A 16570-nucleotide genomic window follows, 5' to 3' on the forward strand; every position below is an offset into this window, starting at 1 on the left:
TAAATTCTCGACTCCTTTTAAATATTCAGGTTTTCTACATTTTTCAATAAACCAATGGCATCTCTTAATTCTTACAATCATACTGTACGTTAATAACACAATAATTTATTCTTTAATTTCTTGAAACCAGCTGATCTTTCACCCTCAGTACAGTACAAAGTCTTTAATCCGGACTCGTCGGGACTTCAGCAATTCCGGATTAAGGTTTTTTCTGGATTATAGATCATCAGTTTAAATCTGGTAAGATGACATGCAGAAATTATACAATTAAAAATATGAAACCGTGATTTATGAAATAAAGAGCAGTTATGATCTAAAAGGTATCAATCAAATTTTACAAAAAAAAAAAAAAAAAAAAAAAAAAAAAAAGAAGCTTAGTGTTGTAGTGTTGGCAGTGGTGATAAAGGCGCAAAGCATATTTTGCTTCCCTTAAATAAAGCTAAGAGTAATCTAAATAAAATTCAGGCTTTATTCCATAAATTAAAATAAAATAAGCTAACACTGTAGCCTTTACATTTAAAATCATTTGAGTGAAAGAAAACTAGCATTATACTAACTCATAATAAGAAAAACATTTTGATACAAAACAGCCAAGAGCTTTTGCCCACCATTCTTTTCCCATTTTACCAGCATTAAGCATAGCTTTAACTGCGTCTAATGCTGTTCGGTTAAAATGTTCACATGTACCATTCTCTTCTGGGGTGTACGTGTTTGTGTGTTCAACACTAATTCCATTTTCGGCTAAATACCCTTCGAATTGCCTGTTACAGAATTCCCCACCGTTATCGGTGCGTATACTTATTAATTTTCTATTCGTCAGTCTTTTCATTTGCCTATGATAATTCTTAAAGTTGTAGAACGATTCATATTTATTTTTCATACAATACACTGTTACTAATCTACTATAGTCATCCACAATAGCAAGGAAATATTTACTCCCACCCTTAGATGGAACTGGTAGTGGACCACAAACGTTTAAATAAACCAACTGCAATGGTTTATCCGATCTCTTTGGAACAGTTTTAAACCTCTCCATTGGTTTTCCAATTTCTGGTAACCTTTTCATGCTTTGATTCTTACTAGTTTTAATAAAATCAAAATTTACGTGGCTAAATCTCCAATGCCATAGCATTGCATCATATACTTTATTTAACTTTCCAATTTCTGTACCGTAACCAGCTTCCTTTTTATCTGTTGCATATCTAAATGGTTTTACGTGATAAAGTCCGTCATATCGTTTAGCGTAGCATAATCTATCCCAATTATTAAAGTATATCCACATCTTACCTTTTGAAATCACAAAATGAGCACCTGCCTTTTCTAACCTTGTTCCTCATAGTACATTTCTCCTTAGTTTTGGATTATATAACACATTATCTAACTCAATCCAATTTATTCGATTGACTACTTTTACTGCGAATTTGACAGTGACTTTTCCTAGTTCTTTACTTTCACAATTTCCTACAGCTAAAGACATATGTATATCGTTTATTTCTTCAAAATTTGTCATTAATTTTCTATTATTACAGAAATCAGTTATAGCTGCAGTATCTATGACCCAATTAAATTTATCTGCATTACCTCCTTTATCTGTAGTTGTTACATAATTTTCTACTAACATTAATTCTTTATCTTTAAACTGTCTATTTTTATCGTCTGTTTTAAACTTCTGATTTTTACTTACATTTTTGTTACATTGAGCGATTAAGTGTCCAAATTTATGACATCTGAAACAAGGTCCTATTTTCATATTCCCCATTTTTTTCTTAGATTTAGTTTTATTTTCAACTCTATCTTTCCCTGCATTTGAACTAATACTATTAAGCACGCTTACCTTGCTGTCTTCTAAATCGGCATTTACCTGGCGAAGTCAGCTTTCTTCTCTTACCAGTTCTTCAGCAATTCTTTCCAGCGTAAAATCTTTGTCCTTCCACCTATAGATCAACCGTACAATGCCAGAGTATTCCTGGGATAATCTCCTTATTGCCTGAAATCCTTTAAAAAGATCTGCCAAGTTGTGACCAGCTTCAGCCAACTTCTTTGCAGTCATTCTTATCCTCGCGATGAATAATCCTATTTCTTCATTTGGCATATATCTAATACTAAAAAATTCATCCAGTAACTGAATTATCCTTGCTCTTGTTTTGAGTTCGAATTGCTTCTGTAGAACTTCCCATGCTTCTTTACCACTTGAACATTCTTGTATGCGGTCTGAACTCAGTTTTAATTCTATAATATAACGTAGTGAAGACTCTATTCTCTCTCAGTGTGAATTCCTGCTTTTCACGCCTTGTTGCACTTTTATCTAATTCTTCTTTGTCCTTTATGAAGCTCCAATAATTTCTATCCAGGAACAGCATTTTCATATCGACTTTCCATCGATCCCAGTTGTCATGGTTTAACAGCTTAAAACCTTCAGGTAGTAATGACATCTTCAATTAAGTGTGAGCACAACAACTCGAACAAACTTCTAAGACAGGTCAGCTTCTTTTCATGGATAACGGCCCTCTTCACCTACATTCCTTCAATGCTGAGTTGAACTGTATGACTGATTAGTTGTTGACGCTGGGCCCATAACCCTTTTGGCAGTGCAAAGCATATTTTGCTTCCCTTTAATAAAGCTAAGACTAATCTAAATAAAATTCATGCTTTATTACGTAATTTAAAATAAAATAAGCTAACATTTAAAATCATTTGAGTGAAAGAAAATTAGCATTATGCTAAATCATAATAAGAAAAACATTCACCGATACCGGCGTACATATATATAATACTCGGCCAACCTGCCGATCTTGACGTCATCGGCCAATCAGCGGCAACCATGTTAGCTACTGCAGATTGACCTCCGATCAAAATTTGCATAAGGAAAACTAAAGCCAACACTTAATATTTATTTGTTTACTTTATTAAACGTTTCTTTCAACACGCGCATGCATAAAGCATACATTAAGCACATGCACAAAGCATATGTTATGTGCATGCACATTCTTTACACGCATGCATAAAGCATACAAAAAAAAAAGTTTGTGGCTTTGAGGTCCGGATTACAGATCATTCCGGATAATGGATGCCCGGATTACGGACTTTATACTGTACTATTTACAATTATATACACTATGTACTATGGCCATAGTAAGGAGCTAACCTGTCATAATGAACGACTTTAGGTTTAAAAAGGTCACAAGGCAGACAAAGGTCTTGAATGAAGAGCATCTGGGATGGAGAATAACGGTAGTCTTGTGGACAGCACTGTGGTAAGCCAGTAAAAACAGTTGTAACTTTTTGTCCCAGTCTTGTTGGTTTCTAGAAACCACCAATGAGAGGTTATTAAGGATGGTTCGGTTAAACTTCTCTACCATGCTGTCTGATTGGGGATGTAAAGGCGTTGTTTGGGTTTTGTCAATGCCAAGTAGCTTGCAGAGTTCTTTCATTACAGCCGAGGTAAAATTCCTTCCCTGATCGTAATGTAACTGAAGGTGCACTCCGAACCTGGAAATCCAGTGCTGTATCATCATCTCTGCTGTGACAGCCTCTTGATCAGGAATAGAATATGCTGCAGGCCACTTGGTGAAGTAATCATTGACTACAAAAATATATTTGTTGCCATCAGCAGTTCGTGGCAGAGGTCACAAGATGTCAAAGGCGATACATTCAAAAGGCATCCTATGTTATAATGTTGCAGCTTGCATTGGCTGCATTTCTTCGGTCCTTTCTGATCGCACAGGCATTTGATTATGCAAGTAATATCATGCTAAGCAGAAAAAAATGTGGTTTATTTAGACTATGTCTGAACTTAAACGACACTTAAAACTTGGTGAATCCCTTTCCGAATATTTAATTGCCATGCGTGAAATAGCCAGTCACGCTTCTGTTGATGATTCATCAATTCTTGATTATGTAATCAATGGGATACCGGATCAGAGTAGTAACAAAATTATTTTGTATGGGTGTAAAACTATGTCTGAATTCAAAGAGAAATAAAAAATTTATGAGAAAATCCACGTTCCAGATACGAAGAATAAGGGTTATTCAAATACTAACACACAAAATAAAGCACGCACTATACCAAATAAGAGTACAAAACCAAGGTGTTATGACTGTGGAAGTATAGGGCATTCTTTACGTGCACGCATAAAGCTTACAAAAAAATGTTTGTGGCTTTGAGGTCCGGATTATAGATCATTCCGGATAATGGACGTCCGGATTACGGACTTTGTACTGTATATACATATATATTCTATTTTTTCCTTGTCATTATTTTTTTAATACTCACTTTTAATATTAGAACTGTCACAGGGCTCAAAATGGCTAACCCCCCAATCTATTTCTATTAAATTGGAAATAAATGTAATATATTAATTACCAGTATTTATGTGTTGTATTCGGAATTTTGTTTTAATCTCATTTTGTAACGTACTTTTTAGTGCCAAGAACAGAGTTGAAGAACTTTGTTGACAGAATTAATAGTGCTATTAGTCCTATGAATATGGCAATAAAAAAGGGAACAGATGAAATCAGTGGTGAAGATTATTATGTGCTTATTAATGCAGATGATAATCAAATATCCAGGTTATCATCTGAATACAAGCCTAAAGAACTGGAGCTGTTCAAGAAAATTGTAAGTAATTTATTTATTTAGGAATCTTTAAGTTATTTTTACTAAATAATGTTTTAAAATATGCATTTTTAAAAAGGAAAATTTAAAAAAATTCTGTACATGCAACATGGTAATGTTAGAGAAATCAGATTATAATCAGTTTCAGGTTAACTGGCATTGTTTAAGAAAAGAGGTTCAAGTAAATTTCTATCACAAATCATTAGTGATGTAAGATTTGACTCTCTTCGCTATCAAGCAAGTGACTTGATCTTAGTAATAAGCCTGGCAACTTCTCACACAGGCGGGAAGGGTGAGTTTATTTGCTAAATTTCATGCTCACAAAATACCGACTACTTGTGGTGAGAACTTAAGGTAAATTTAACAATAAATTTGAAAAGGTAAAGTGTAGTGGTCGACTGTACAATTTACTTAAAGCTAAGAAGCTGACTCAACAACCTACACTGGTGATAGACTTCATAAACAGGTAGACTGCATAGCCACAACTGAGATTAAAAGTTGGAGGGCAAAATAGCAACATGCTCTAACAAGTGAAATTACACTCTGTCTAACCTTCTCATTTCGCCTGTTTAAATACTCACTTCACTTAACTTAATTTGCATCCTGGCGAGGAAATGAGAGGGGAAATAAGAAGTTCTGAAAAGATGCCAAAACTAAAATAATTCATTATTATTGAAGCTAAGGGAAATCCTACATCTTTCCTTGCCTGAATTTAACTATCGCATAACTAGCCTGGATAAGGTATTTAAATTCTATACCTAACCTTAAGTCAACCTTTACAATTTAAATATTAACTTTCTTAATTTAAATTTTGCAGATGATAATCGTGGCAAATCCATACAATTCTTTACCTTTTTCATCTTGTATCCTTCCAGCTATCTAAAGGAAAATAGTTTAGAATGAGTTGGAACATTCAACATATGCATTTAGCTTGCAAGGCTTAAGACAATTAAATATGTTTCATTAAGTGTCATAGGGGGTGCATTTATTTATTTCATTCTTTCCAAAATTTTTAAAACTCTTCCCTGTTCTCCCACATTTGTACTGAGTATGAGAGCATGTCTTCATGTAGAATGTGCACAACACTGCCAACTAACCCACATCCTACTTGTTAGAAACTAGACATACTAGACCTCAGTAATACACTCTACATTAGATTTTCAGCCCTGAGGTGCTAATTCTACTGAAAATTAACTTAATAGCGGCTAGAGAGCCTAACTTTACTTTTACGTTACATTCTCAAGCTAGTTTTAACTTTTTAAGCATCCGTACTAATATTAGCTTGATTTATTTTTCATTCATACACATTTATTTCTGTTTACAAGCATGTGAAATACATTTGGCATTAAAACAATTCACAACACATTTACATATACAGTCAAAAGTCGTTAATTCGGACACCCATAATCCGGACCTCAAAGCTACAAACTTTCTGCGCATGCGTCGCGTTGACGCATGCGCATAGGCGTTTACGCGTGTGCCTAAGACCTTTACTGCTGCAAATATGCGTGTGCGCATACGCATAATACATTTACACATGCGTGTTTAATGTATAACGGACGGTATAAGTTAAGCTCAAATTATCTAATTCAGTTAATGTTGCAGATTGTGTTGTTGCTTAATCTTCGAATTGGATCCGGCTTATTATTTTTTGCAGACTGTTAGAGCAATTTTATAAAAGTAAGTTTGAACTTTTGATTATGTCAAATGGAATTTTCGATGTATATTTACTAATATGTAAAGGATCTACAAAGCGAAAGTATGTTTCGAAGTCCATTAAACAGAAAGTAGAATTGCTGCAAAAAATGGATAAAGGCATATCCTTTGATTATGTAATCATTCCGAAATATGTTTATCAATTTCACTCTGCTTTGCTAAGGGAGGGAAATGACGCGGCACGCAATGAATTGGAAGTTGATCTGTCAGCACTATCCTTATCTTGAGAGCAGATGTTTTTATTTTATTTGGCTTATAATTCCTTACTAAATGTGGTATTTCATCTCGATGTACTCCGTCTTTGATATGATTTAAATCAAGTTCGTCGTCATTATAATTCGCTTCCGATAGTGAAGTAAGTGACACAGAGTTTATTGAAAACGAAATAAATTTCGATTGACATATTAGTCAGTATTCTTGACACAGCAATTATAGGACTTGAACAGCGGAATTTTGAACTAAACAAGAAATTATGTCTCTTTAATAGAATTAAAGAGAAAGTATTACGACATAAAACGAAGCAACTTAAACAACTTACATTGAAAGAAATGTTTAATAAAGTAAACAAATAAATATTAAGCTTTTTCTTTTTGTAAATTTTGATACCCGTTAGATCATAGTTGTTGTTTATTTCATAAATTACGGTTTCATATTTTTAATTTTATAATTTCTGCATGCCATCTTACCAGATTTAAACTGATGATCTATAATCCGGAATCACCGAAGTCCCGACGAGTCCGGATTAACGACTTTTGACTGTACAATTTCTTACCTGGCTTAGCTGAAAATAATTTAAAATTAATTACATACAAAATTTCTAGTTTGCTTTGCTAAACTGACAATATGCAACCATTTTCTAACTCAGTCTATGTGCCTAAAGCGTCCATCTCATTTTGATTTAAATCAAGATAACTTGCTAGAGATGCATACAACTTCTTGCTTAATCTCTAGATATAATAAAAGAAAGAGTCTGTCTGTGTGTGTGTCTTTCGTTCGCGCTGCGCGTAAGCTAATAGACCCACGACTATGAAATTTGATACATAGGTGCATCTAGACAAGAGCCAGTGCACCTCGAAACAATTTTTTCGAAATTCAAATTAGAATTTTTTTAATTTTATGTTTTGTGATGAAATTGCGTCATTTTGAGACATAATAGGCTATAGGAAAGTGAGATTTTATTCTACACTCTCCATTTTCACATTGTCATGAAACGTAGGCACTTAGCTATTTTACGAACTGAAAATAAATTTCATGTTTCAATAAATCGATTAAATACGAATTTATTTAACAAAGTAAGCATAACACCTTTTCAATGGGATTTTTTCTTAAAAGTTTATTTTTTAAAATGTACAGTTTATTTTTCTTTGATTTTTAAACACGTTAAACTTTTACCCTTGCGACTGCTTTTACAAAAAAAATTTTGGAAAAATGGTAATATTTTGTATTTTTTTTTTAAACATTTTAAATGAAGCTTCCGAGTACACTTCTCACATCTCACATCTTTAAAATGTGATTTTGGCAACGATTTTCCTTTCTAATTGTTGTTGATAGATTTTTGATGAAATCGCATCATTTTGAATAGTTTCATTCTTTTAGAAATATGGGTTTGGCTACAATTTTTCATCGTATTTCTTATGTCACTGTTTTTAAGAGATTAGCATATTTCATTGTTAATTTTTTATATCTACTATAATACATTTTTATTGATTTTTTTTTTTTTTTTGATAAAGTTGTTCTACAGAGTAAAATTCTGCGCGGAATTTTGTGTTTTTTGAGTTTCTTTCATGTTATTTTTTGCTTATTTCACTATTTGTAAGATATTGAAAAGTTTTGCATGATTTTTTTCCTTCAACGGAAAGTTGGTTAATTTTTTTATTAGGATAATTAATATTTGTAATAAGGGCTATAGCTTATTTCATTGTAATTTTTTTCTCTTGAAAATGTAAGATAAAATATCATTAATTATGCTTTGCTTTTCAGAATTTTTTGTATTCTTTTATGTTAGTTATTACTTATTTCACTGTCTTTAAGATATTGAAAAGTTTTGAGTGATTTTTTTAGGAAACAAAAGTTCTTAACCTCCTTTATACCATTTGAGTTCTTAAGATTTTGCAAAGGGAAGTTGGTTAATTTATTTATTAGGATAATTAATATTTGTATTAAGGAATATTGCTTATTTCATTGTAATTTTGTTATACAATAATTTTTTTTTATGAAGTTGTTCTGCAGAGTAAAATTCTGCGCAGTTTTTAAATTTAACGTTTGGTGTTCCCTTCAGCCATTCCCGGTACATTTAAAAGCCAGACGAAGGCTGGCAGTGAAGCTGCTAGTACAAAATAAAAATAAAAAGCTTCTCGCTTAATACAAAATTAAAATAAAAAGGCTTCTTGCTTAATAAAAATAAAATTTCCTCTGTCAAGGCAACAACTTAAATAAATCATTTCAACTAACTTCATACTAGCTTTAAAATAAACTTAAATAGAATAATTTGAACTTATCTGTTGTTTGGCATCCTCTTCTTTTCAAAGTCCTCCCAGAAAGGTACTTGATTCATTTGCTGAACTCCGATGTGCTGCCTTGGTCCACCGTTTCCATCTATGTTCATTGGCTGCTTCTTCAGTCCTGCTTTTCTTTCCCAGGCTACCTTCTTTACACGGTGAACCACATCAAGAATTGCTGGTCGTTTATGGGATCTGTCCGATGAAATTCCTTGCTCCAGTTGAGGAATGCTGGCCTGATCAGATGTTGCCGTTCATTGATTCCTCAGGTTTTTCCCATTGGGTAAGTTCCTCTTTGAATCAACATTTCCACTGTGGAACTTGTGTTGTCATGCAGTCCTTGACCTCCTGTCTCAGTTGTTGAAGTCATGACCATTGATTTCTTAGCTGATGTTGTTTATTCATCCACCGCTTACTGGATCTGGTATAGGGTCTCATCTACCCTACCTCCTCTTCGACTTGCTACTCTTTTGTGCTGGCCTCAGTTTTCTTTTGATGTTATCTTTCGGCCCTTCATGTCGATGTTTTTTTCCTTCTGGTTTCACCACTCTGAGCTTCTTTCTTTTCTTTTCTGGAATGACAGTTCTTGAAGTCTAAGGCTAATGTCTTGTACTTGGTGCTGATGCTTCCTTTCTGCCAGAAGATGCTGCCTGCAAAATATCTTGTGGCATATCTGCGCGGTCATGATATTTTTTGACTTGATCCATATATTGGTGGTAATATTAACCCCCTTCTGTTGTTCTAGGTAACATACAGTTTCACAAATTTGTTGAATAATGTAAGGACCTTTAAATTTGGGGTAAAATTTGTATACTATTTCTAGTGGGGCACAAGACAACAAATGTTTTAGTTTTAGGATCTTATTCCCAGCTTTAAAGTCCCTTCTTATCATAGAACACTTTAAAAAAGATAAAAAAAAAAAAAAAAAAAAAAAAAAAGCAGTTTGTTTAAAGGGGTAATTGATTTTCTCCCCCAAAATAACTCGCATGGAATTTTTCCAGTAGTGTCTTTTTTTAGCCGTTCTTAGGGCCAAAGCCAACTTGTTGACACAGTCATCCCTGTGTATATGGTAAGGTTTTACATAGCTACAGATGATTTTAACAATGTTCCTATTTACATGTTCAGTGTTAGATTGAGGTCTGTAAGAGACCACCTTTAGGTGATGCATACCAAGCTCGGATTACAGCCGAAAACATCATGGCAACATTGCAGACGAAAACGTCATGGTACAAAGCATTGTGGTAGAAAAGAAAGCAAAGTGATAACATTGCAGTACAAAATATCGTCGTCAAAAATAAAATGGTTAAAAAAATTCACAGTTTAAAAATATTGTGGTAAAAAATAGAGCATCTACAAATCATCGCATGACTAATGTTGCACACATGCATTTTTCAGGTTTTAAAAATTTTAAGTGCATATTCGCATAAAGATTTTGAAGCACAAGAAATGTTAATGACACTTTAAGAATAAACAGAAACAAAACAAGATAGAATTTTTATCAAAACAATATCAGATTAACAAATGTGAAAGAAAATAATTTTATATTTAACAAAGCAATTTTTATAGTGATAACCTCATGCAGTTATTTATCTTCCTTTTTCTAAACATATTTAAGCTGTATTTTTCATGAAAAATTATGAGTAAAACTATATGAAAAAAAGATTAATTTATTAATGACCTTTGTAAATTAATTATGCAAATTTAAAATTCTATTAAGTAAGTTGCATTAATTTTCTACTCATTTTCAGTTTTTAAATGCTTAAGTTTCCTTCTTACTTTTTCAGTAAAAATTTATTAGTCCATTAAAAAATATCCCTTGTGATTTTGCTGGAAATGAACTAGCCGATAAAGTAGCTAAAGATGCTTCACAACTACCCATATCTGGTCCAGAACCATTTTACCCAGTTTTATACCAAACTGTTAAAAAAGAAGTAAGAAACTGGATAAAGAACATACATCATGATATATGGTCTAAACTACCAGACTGTGCTCATTCTAAATTGGTGCTCAGTACACTCAATTTATCAGGTAAACTCATACACCTTAGTAGAACTAACTTACGCCAAGTAATTCAAATTGTTACCGAACATGCTTATCTGGCCAAACATCTCAACAAATGTGGTCTTGTCGAATCTCCTCTCTGTCCGGCTTGTGGAAAAGAAGAGGAAACACCTATTCACTTCCTGGGATGATGTCTGGTGTTTTCTGTCCCTAGAAACAAATTCTTTGGGTTTCCCTACATTAACTTCGATCAGGCCCTTCTATACAAAGGGCTGTCTGGTATAATAGGGTTCCTAATGTATACTAAACACCTACAGGTAAGGTGAATTTGAATACCCATTTATCGAAAAAACTATATAATATATTCCAATGTATGGTGCAATACACGTTTTTCAAAATCTTCAATAAGCCATAGTGAATGTACAAATATTAAACTTCATATAAATAGTAATAAACATAAAATGTCAGACTCTGCTGCGGTAACTAGCTCCTCATTAAAGAATTTCTTCAAACAGGAGAAAATGGGTGTAGGAGAAGAAAATTAGCTGCAGTAGAAGATAATTTTCCATACCATACTATTTGTCACCACCGTAGCTTTAGGTCTTAAGACACCATAGCTTTAGATCTATAGAAGGTCTATAGTCTTTCTTTCTAAGCTGTTTCTAATGTCTAGTCTTTCTGTCTAAGCTGCTGCTATAGGTCTATAGTCTTTCTATCTTAGCTGCTTCAAGTGGCATTTGAGCCTAAATTTACATATCCATGAACCAAGGCTGAAGCAATAATACTAAATGTTTTCATGCTTTACTGATGCATCCAGTAACAAGCAATAAAACATTTTCCAATACTTGTTAGATTTATAAATTGAAGTTATCAAGTTAGAGTAAAAATTTCAGAATTTAAGTGCTTACCTGATGAAACATCCGATATTGTCAGCAATTATTTAACTACCTGTCTTGAAGAAAATAATTTAAAAGAAAAAGTTATTGGTCTTTGTGCCGATAAGCTTCATTAAAAAATGTTGACTATATGTGGCATTTTTTTATTATACATAAAAATTAAGTGTTTCTATGAAGGCAGAATTTTTTTTAAATTAAGTTTTTTTATGAAATAAAAGTACTTTTTGAAATGTGTTACAACTTGTATAGGGAACAAAATTTCCTGAAAATTTTATGAAAAGCCCTGTTGTCATGGAAACCATCATGTAGGCTTCCAGACAAAAGGCTATCAGATCAAACATTTAAAAAAATAACTCTCGACATCTTAAACATTAAATAAATAGGCCCATAATCATTCTAAAATTTTGTAATATATTTTCATAAATACCCTCTGTATATCACTTCACATTTAATATTCACTGCAGAGTGCTAATTTAATATCTAAAGTGTGTCCCATAAATTTCGACACTTTAAAAAAGTCATGTAAATTCAACAAAGTGGATGTAAAGTCAACAATAAGTAAAACTGCAAAAAGACTTATCGCAAATAATAATTTTTTTTTTTTTGGCTGCACAAAAGTAAATTTTACTTCATTTTCCACCAAGAGGTGACACTGTTTATATTACACTATAACAACAAAATGAGGAAAATTATGATTATATATTATTTGTTCTTTTTCAAACATATCATAATTCTACTAGTAATGTAAGTCTGTCTTGAACTTTTAATTATACATTTTTGTATACAGGATTATGTGATATTAATGGTATGTGTCATCAGTTGCTGAAAATTGGCAGCAAAATATTCTATATATCCCTTCAAAAAGTCTGTCTTTGTGGTAAGATTTAAGGGCTAACTGCATTCTGATGTGCTTTATTGCTTTTATATGTTTTGAAATGAAACATTTGTTAGGTAGTTATTAAAATTATGAATTTATATTGGCATATCTTTTAAATCTATAAATGTTTAACAAATAATAAGCATCATAAATAATTAAGTCATAATAAAATGTACTTGTTAAATTATAGAACTTCCTTAAATAAATATATATAAGTATTTACTTTGCTGATTTGTATTCCTTTAACTATTATTCATCAAGAAATTTCCACATTACCAAAGGCCATTTTTAAAGAACATCATTGTGTCCATTTGAGCAGGCATTTATATAAAAAGATTATTGTTTAAAAACATTTGAACTATAAACATCTTTTGTGATTACTATAGTCTAATATTTTACAATTAAATTTATACCAAAATATGCATTGGAAAGTATAATGAATTGAGAAACTGATAAAATCTTTATAACCTCTCTTAAAATGGACTTTTTGTATGCATAATTAAATGAATTCATAGAATCATGATAGGTTATTCATTTGAGTTTAGATAAATGATATAATACATAGTTGAAGTCTTGCATTATGATCATTTTTTTTTCTATCTAATTATTTAGATAAATAGTATTGTGCTTTCTGATGAGGGAAAAGTTAAGTCTATTGATGCTCTCAACTTGGCTGATGAAATTAATGTTCCAAAAAAGGATGGAGAAGAAATTGTAAACAAGTTTTGTGAAGATGGATGGCTAATGAAAGTAAACAAGTTTTAGATTTCAAAAGTTTTGCTTTATTTCATATATAATATGTAACATTTTTCTAATATATTTTGTGTGAATTCACATGCATTAAATCATTTTCTTTCCTTTTCTTATTACATATAATATATGGTTTGAGAGAGAAAATGCTATGTCATGTAAGATTTATATGGCATAAGAACCAAGCAGCAATACAGAGGCCTAACATGAAGACAATTGTAAACTTGTGTATTTGCCGATACTGAGTATGATACCATTTTTAAAGGCATTACTTTATCTTCATTGTTCACCAAACTCAGAAACAGCAGAGCTTGTTCACTGTGTGCTTATATTTCATGTCCTAACATCTGATAAGCTTATACAGTACAAAGTCTCTAATCTGGACGTCCATTATCCGGAATGATCTATAATCCGAACCTTAAAGCCACAAACCTACGCATGTGCATAATGCATTTACACATGTGTGTAAAGCGTTTACACATGCACCTTTGATGTGTGTGTCCGCTATGCATGCGCGTAAAGCCAGTAAAGTGTTTACCCATGCGCTTTTCCAATAGTAAGAACAGAAGAAAGTAACAGAGAACGTTATTGAAAATGAAAAAATTTCGATTGACAAGTTGGTTGGTATTCTCGACACAGCAATTACAGGACTTGACAGTGGAACTTTGTAAATGAACAAGAAATTATGTCCGTTTATAGAATTAAAGAGAAAGTATTAGCACAAAAAACGAAGCAACTTAAACAACTTACAGTGATAGAAATGTTTACTAAAGTAAAAAAATAAATATTCAGCTTTTTTTTTGTAAATTTTGATATCCTTTAGATCATAATTGCTCTTTATGTCATAAATTACGGTTTCATATTTTTAATTGTATAATTTCTGCATGCCATCTTACCAGATTTAAGTTGATGATCTATAATCCGGAAAAACCCCTAATCTGGAATCGCCGAAGTCCCAATGAATCCGGATTACAGACTTTGTACTGTATATACTTTCATATAACTTATGCATGAGCACTCCTACAGAAATTTGCATGACAATGTATTTGTTTCAGAATGGTGTGGTATTTCCTCTGTCAAGCATCTGTTTGTTGTGTATTTAAAAAGAATGATTTATAATATTTATTTCTTTGAATATTGATTCTTGGAATTTATTTCCAATTACATAGTTTCTTATAATAAGATGAAGAAGATTGCGAGAACGTTTTTAGTGGCATGGGGTAAAAGGTCTCATAAAAATAAAATCTATCTTTTCATATAATCCTTGAATTATAAAAATCAGTCAAATATTCTTTAGGCCGTAATTATTTAAAAAAGAAAAATTCTACATTTCAATCTTACAAAATTTGTGGAGATAGTTAAGAATGAGTAATTTATTATGAATGATAATTAAGGATATTAATGTTGGCAAAATCAAAGCTATTTTAAACAAGTGTCTGATTATGCGGGTGTATTCTGAAAGAAATAGAAGCTTTTTCTAGCTTATTAACCTTTTTCAGCTTATTAAAAATAACATTTTTATAACCAATCCTTTTGTATATTTTGCTTTCTATTTTACATTTGTGAAAATCATAAAAATAGGCTTTTAGGAAAGTCCATGTAAAGTGGAATGCTTTTTAAAGTATTTTAAAATGATAGGTATGAGAAAAAATAATTATTTTAAACCTTGGTTATTGAAATAATTTTTTTTTTCTGCTTAAAGGTAAATTAATGCGAATTTATATCTTATCTATTAAGAGTTGTTAAAAGATAGCTAAGCATGAATAAGCAATGATATTTTTCATTTTGCCTTTGAGAATTTGTATAATAATTCAGGATTATTATTAATTCGGATTTTTGTTGTGCCTTATCTCACTTTTCTGACAGTAACATTAGATTGAGGCCAGAAATTTTATCATTGTCAAAAGGTAAGGTAATGATAAAACTTTATGTGCCATTGGCTTAACCTTAGGCACATTATAGGTGAGAGTGCAGTCTGCCCAATTATGTCTCAGTTTTAAAGAATCCTTCATGGGACAGATTTGATGATCTCCCAATAATCTTCATGTTTCACCCCATCCTGAGAGAACTTTCGGCTCAACGTGATCTAAAGCTTCACACGCTTGTTTTAAAATCATGTAAGTAGTTTAAGCTGAGCTTCATTGCTACGCCACAAAACTGGTTTAAAGATTTTACCTAAATGTTTTAACTTTTCAACTTTATGCCACTTGGTATAAGAACCAACTGGTCCCAGTGAAGCAAACATGGGTTGACAGTTTCACTGAGTCAACTACACATATGCATGTAATAAAACTGCTCCATTTGATGCAGTAAAAGTATGTTATTCTTAAAATAAGACTGTATTATTGTACCAGTTGACTTGATAGAGAAAAGTTGCAATGAATTGGCAGTGGTTCTTTGTGTAACTTAAAGACAACTTGATTGCATAGTTAGAACGATGGATGCATAAACCAAAAACTTGCAGACGTGGCCTAAGTTCCACAAATAATTTTATTTCTTGGGTAATGCACATTATCACTGTAAGTGCACTATGCACCCCACAATTTTATACAGCTTACATCTTAAACAATGGACAAATTTAGAAAAGTAAACTTTGCATGGCTAGTGACACGGCAGAAAGCAGCAAAAGAGAGAGTTGCAATGTAATTACCCTTTTTATACCGAATTCCATTTCAGTTCACATGACAGTTTAATGTACATTTGTTGGGTTCAGGCTTCATCGATAAGTGTACAATACAGATTATATGACGGATCTTTTTCATTTAGTTAGAAAAATTATTGTTTTGTTATGTTTAGAAAAAAGACAGGAGTTAAAAGGCTATTAATTTATTATTTAGAAGCTAGATTTTACATATCCACCCCTTCAAGAAGGAAAGAGCTAGGTGAGTGAAAAAGTTTTTTTAGAGAGAAAGCATTAGCAAATAAAAGAACTAATTTGAAAAATACAAATCCTGAAATTTTGACCAAATAATTATTTACATAATTGCAAAATATACATTTTGATAAGATTTTAGAGTTCTTTAAAAGTTTTCAGTCCCAAAGTCTTTGTGTTTGACAATCCAGATACTTAGATTTTTTTCAGGGAAGGCTTTGCAAAGCTTTGAACACAATATCACAGTTGTAAAAATTTTACACACACATTACTTATTTTGAATAATCACAACAAATTTCAAAACATAACTTATTTTCAATATTATAACTTATATTTTAACATCAT

At 31.9% G+C, this 16570-nt stretch overlaps 1 protein-coding gene across 1 annotated transcript in view; it reads left to right on the plus strand.

Moving 5' to 3' along the window:
- Window positions 1-16570, plus strand: part of Nse1 (SMC5-SMC6 complex component Non-SMC element 1) — a 57408-nt gene that overhangs the window by 10376 nt on the left and 30462 nt on the right. Inside the window, exons 3-4 of the mRNA XM_035356768.2 lie at window positions 4425-4618; window positions 13216-13353. Of these exons, the coding sequence (XP_035212659.1) occupies window positions 4425-4618; window positions 13216-13353 (332 nt within the window). The remainder of the gene's footprint in view (window positions 1-4424; window positions 4619-13215; window positions 13354-16570) is intronic.

Source organism: Stegodyphus dumicola, chromosome 9, assembly GCF_044657685.1.
Source record: "Stegodyphus dumicola isolate Sdum_Otavi_A_Nest chromosome 9, ASM4465768v1".
NCBI lineage: Eukaryota > Metazoa > Arthropoda > Arachnida > Araneae > Eresidae > Stegodyphus > Stegodyphus dumicola.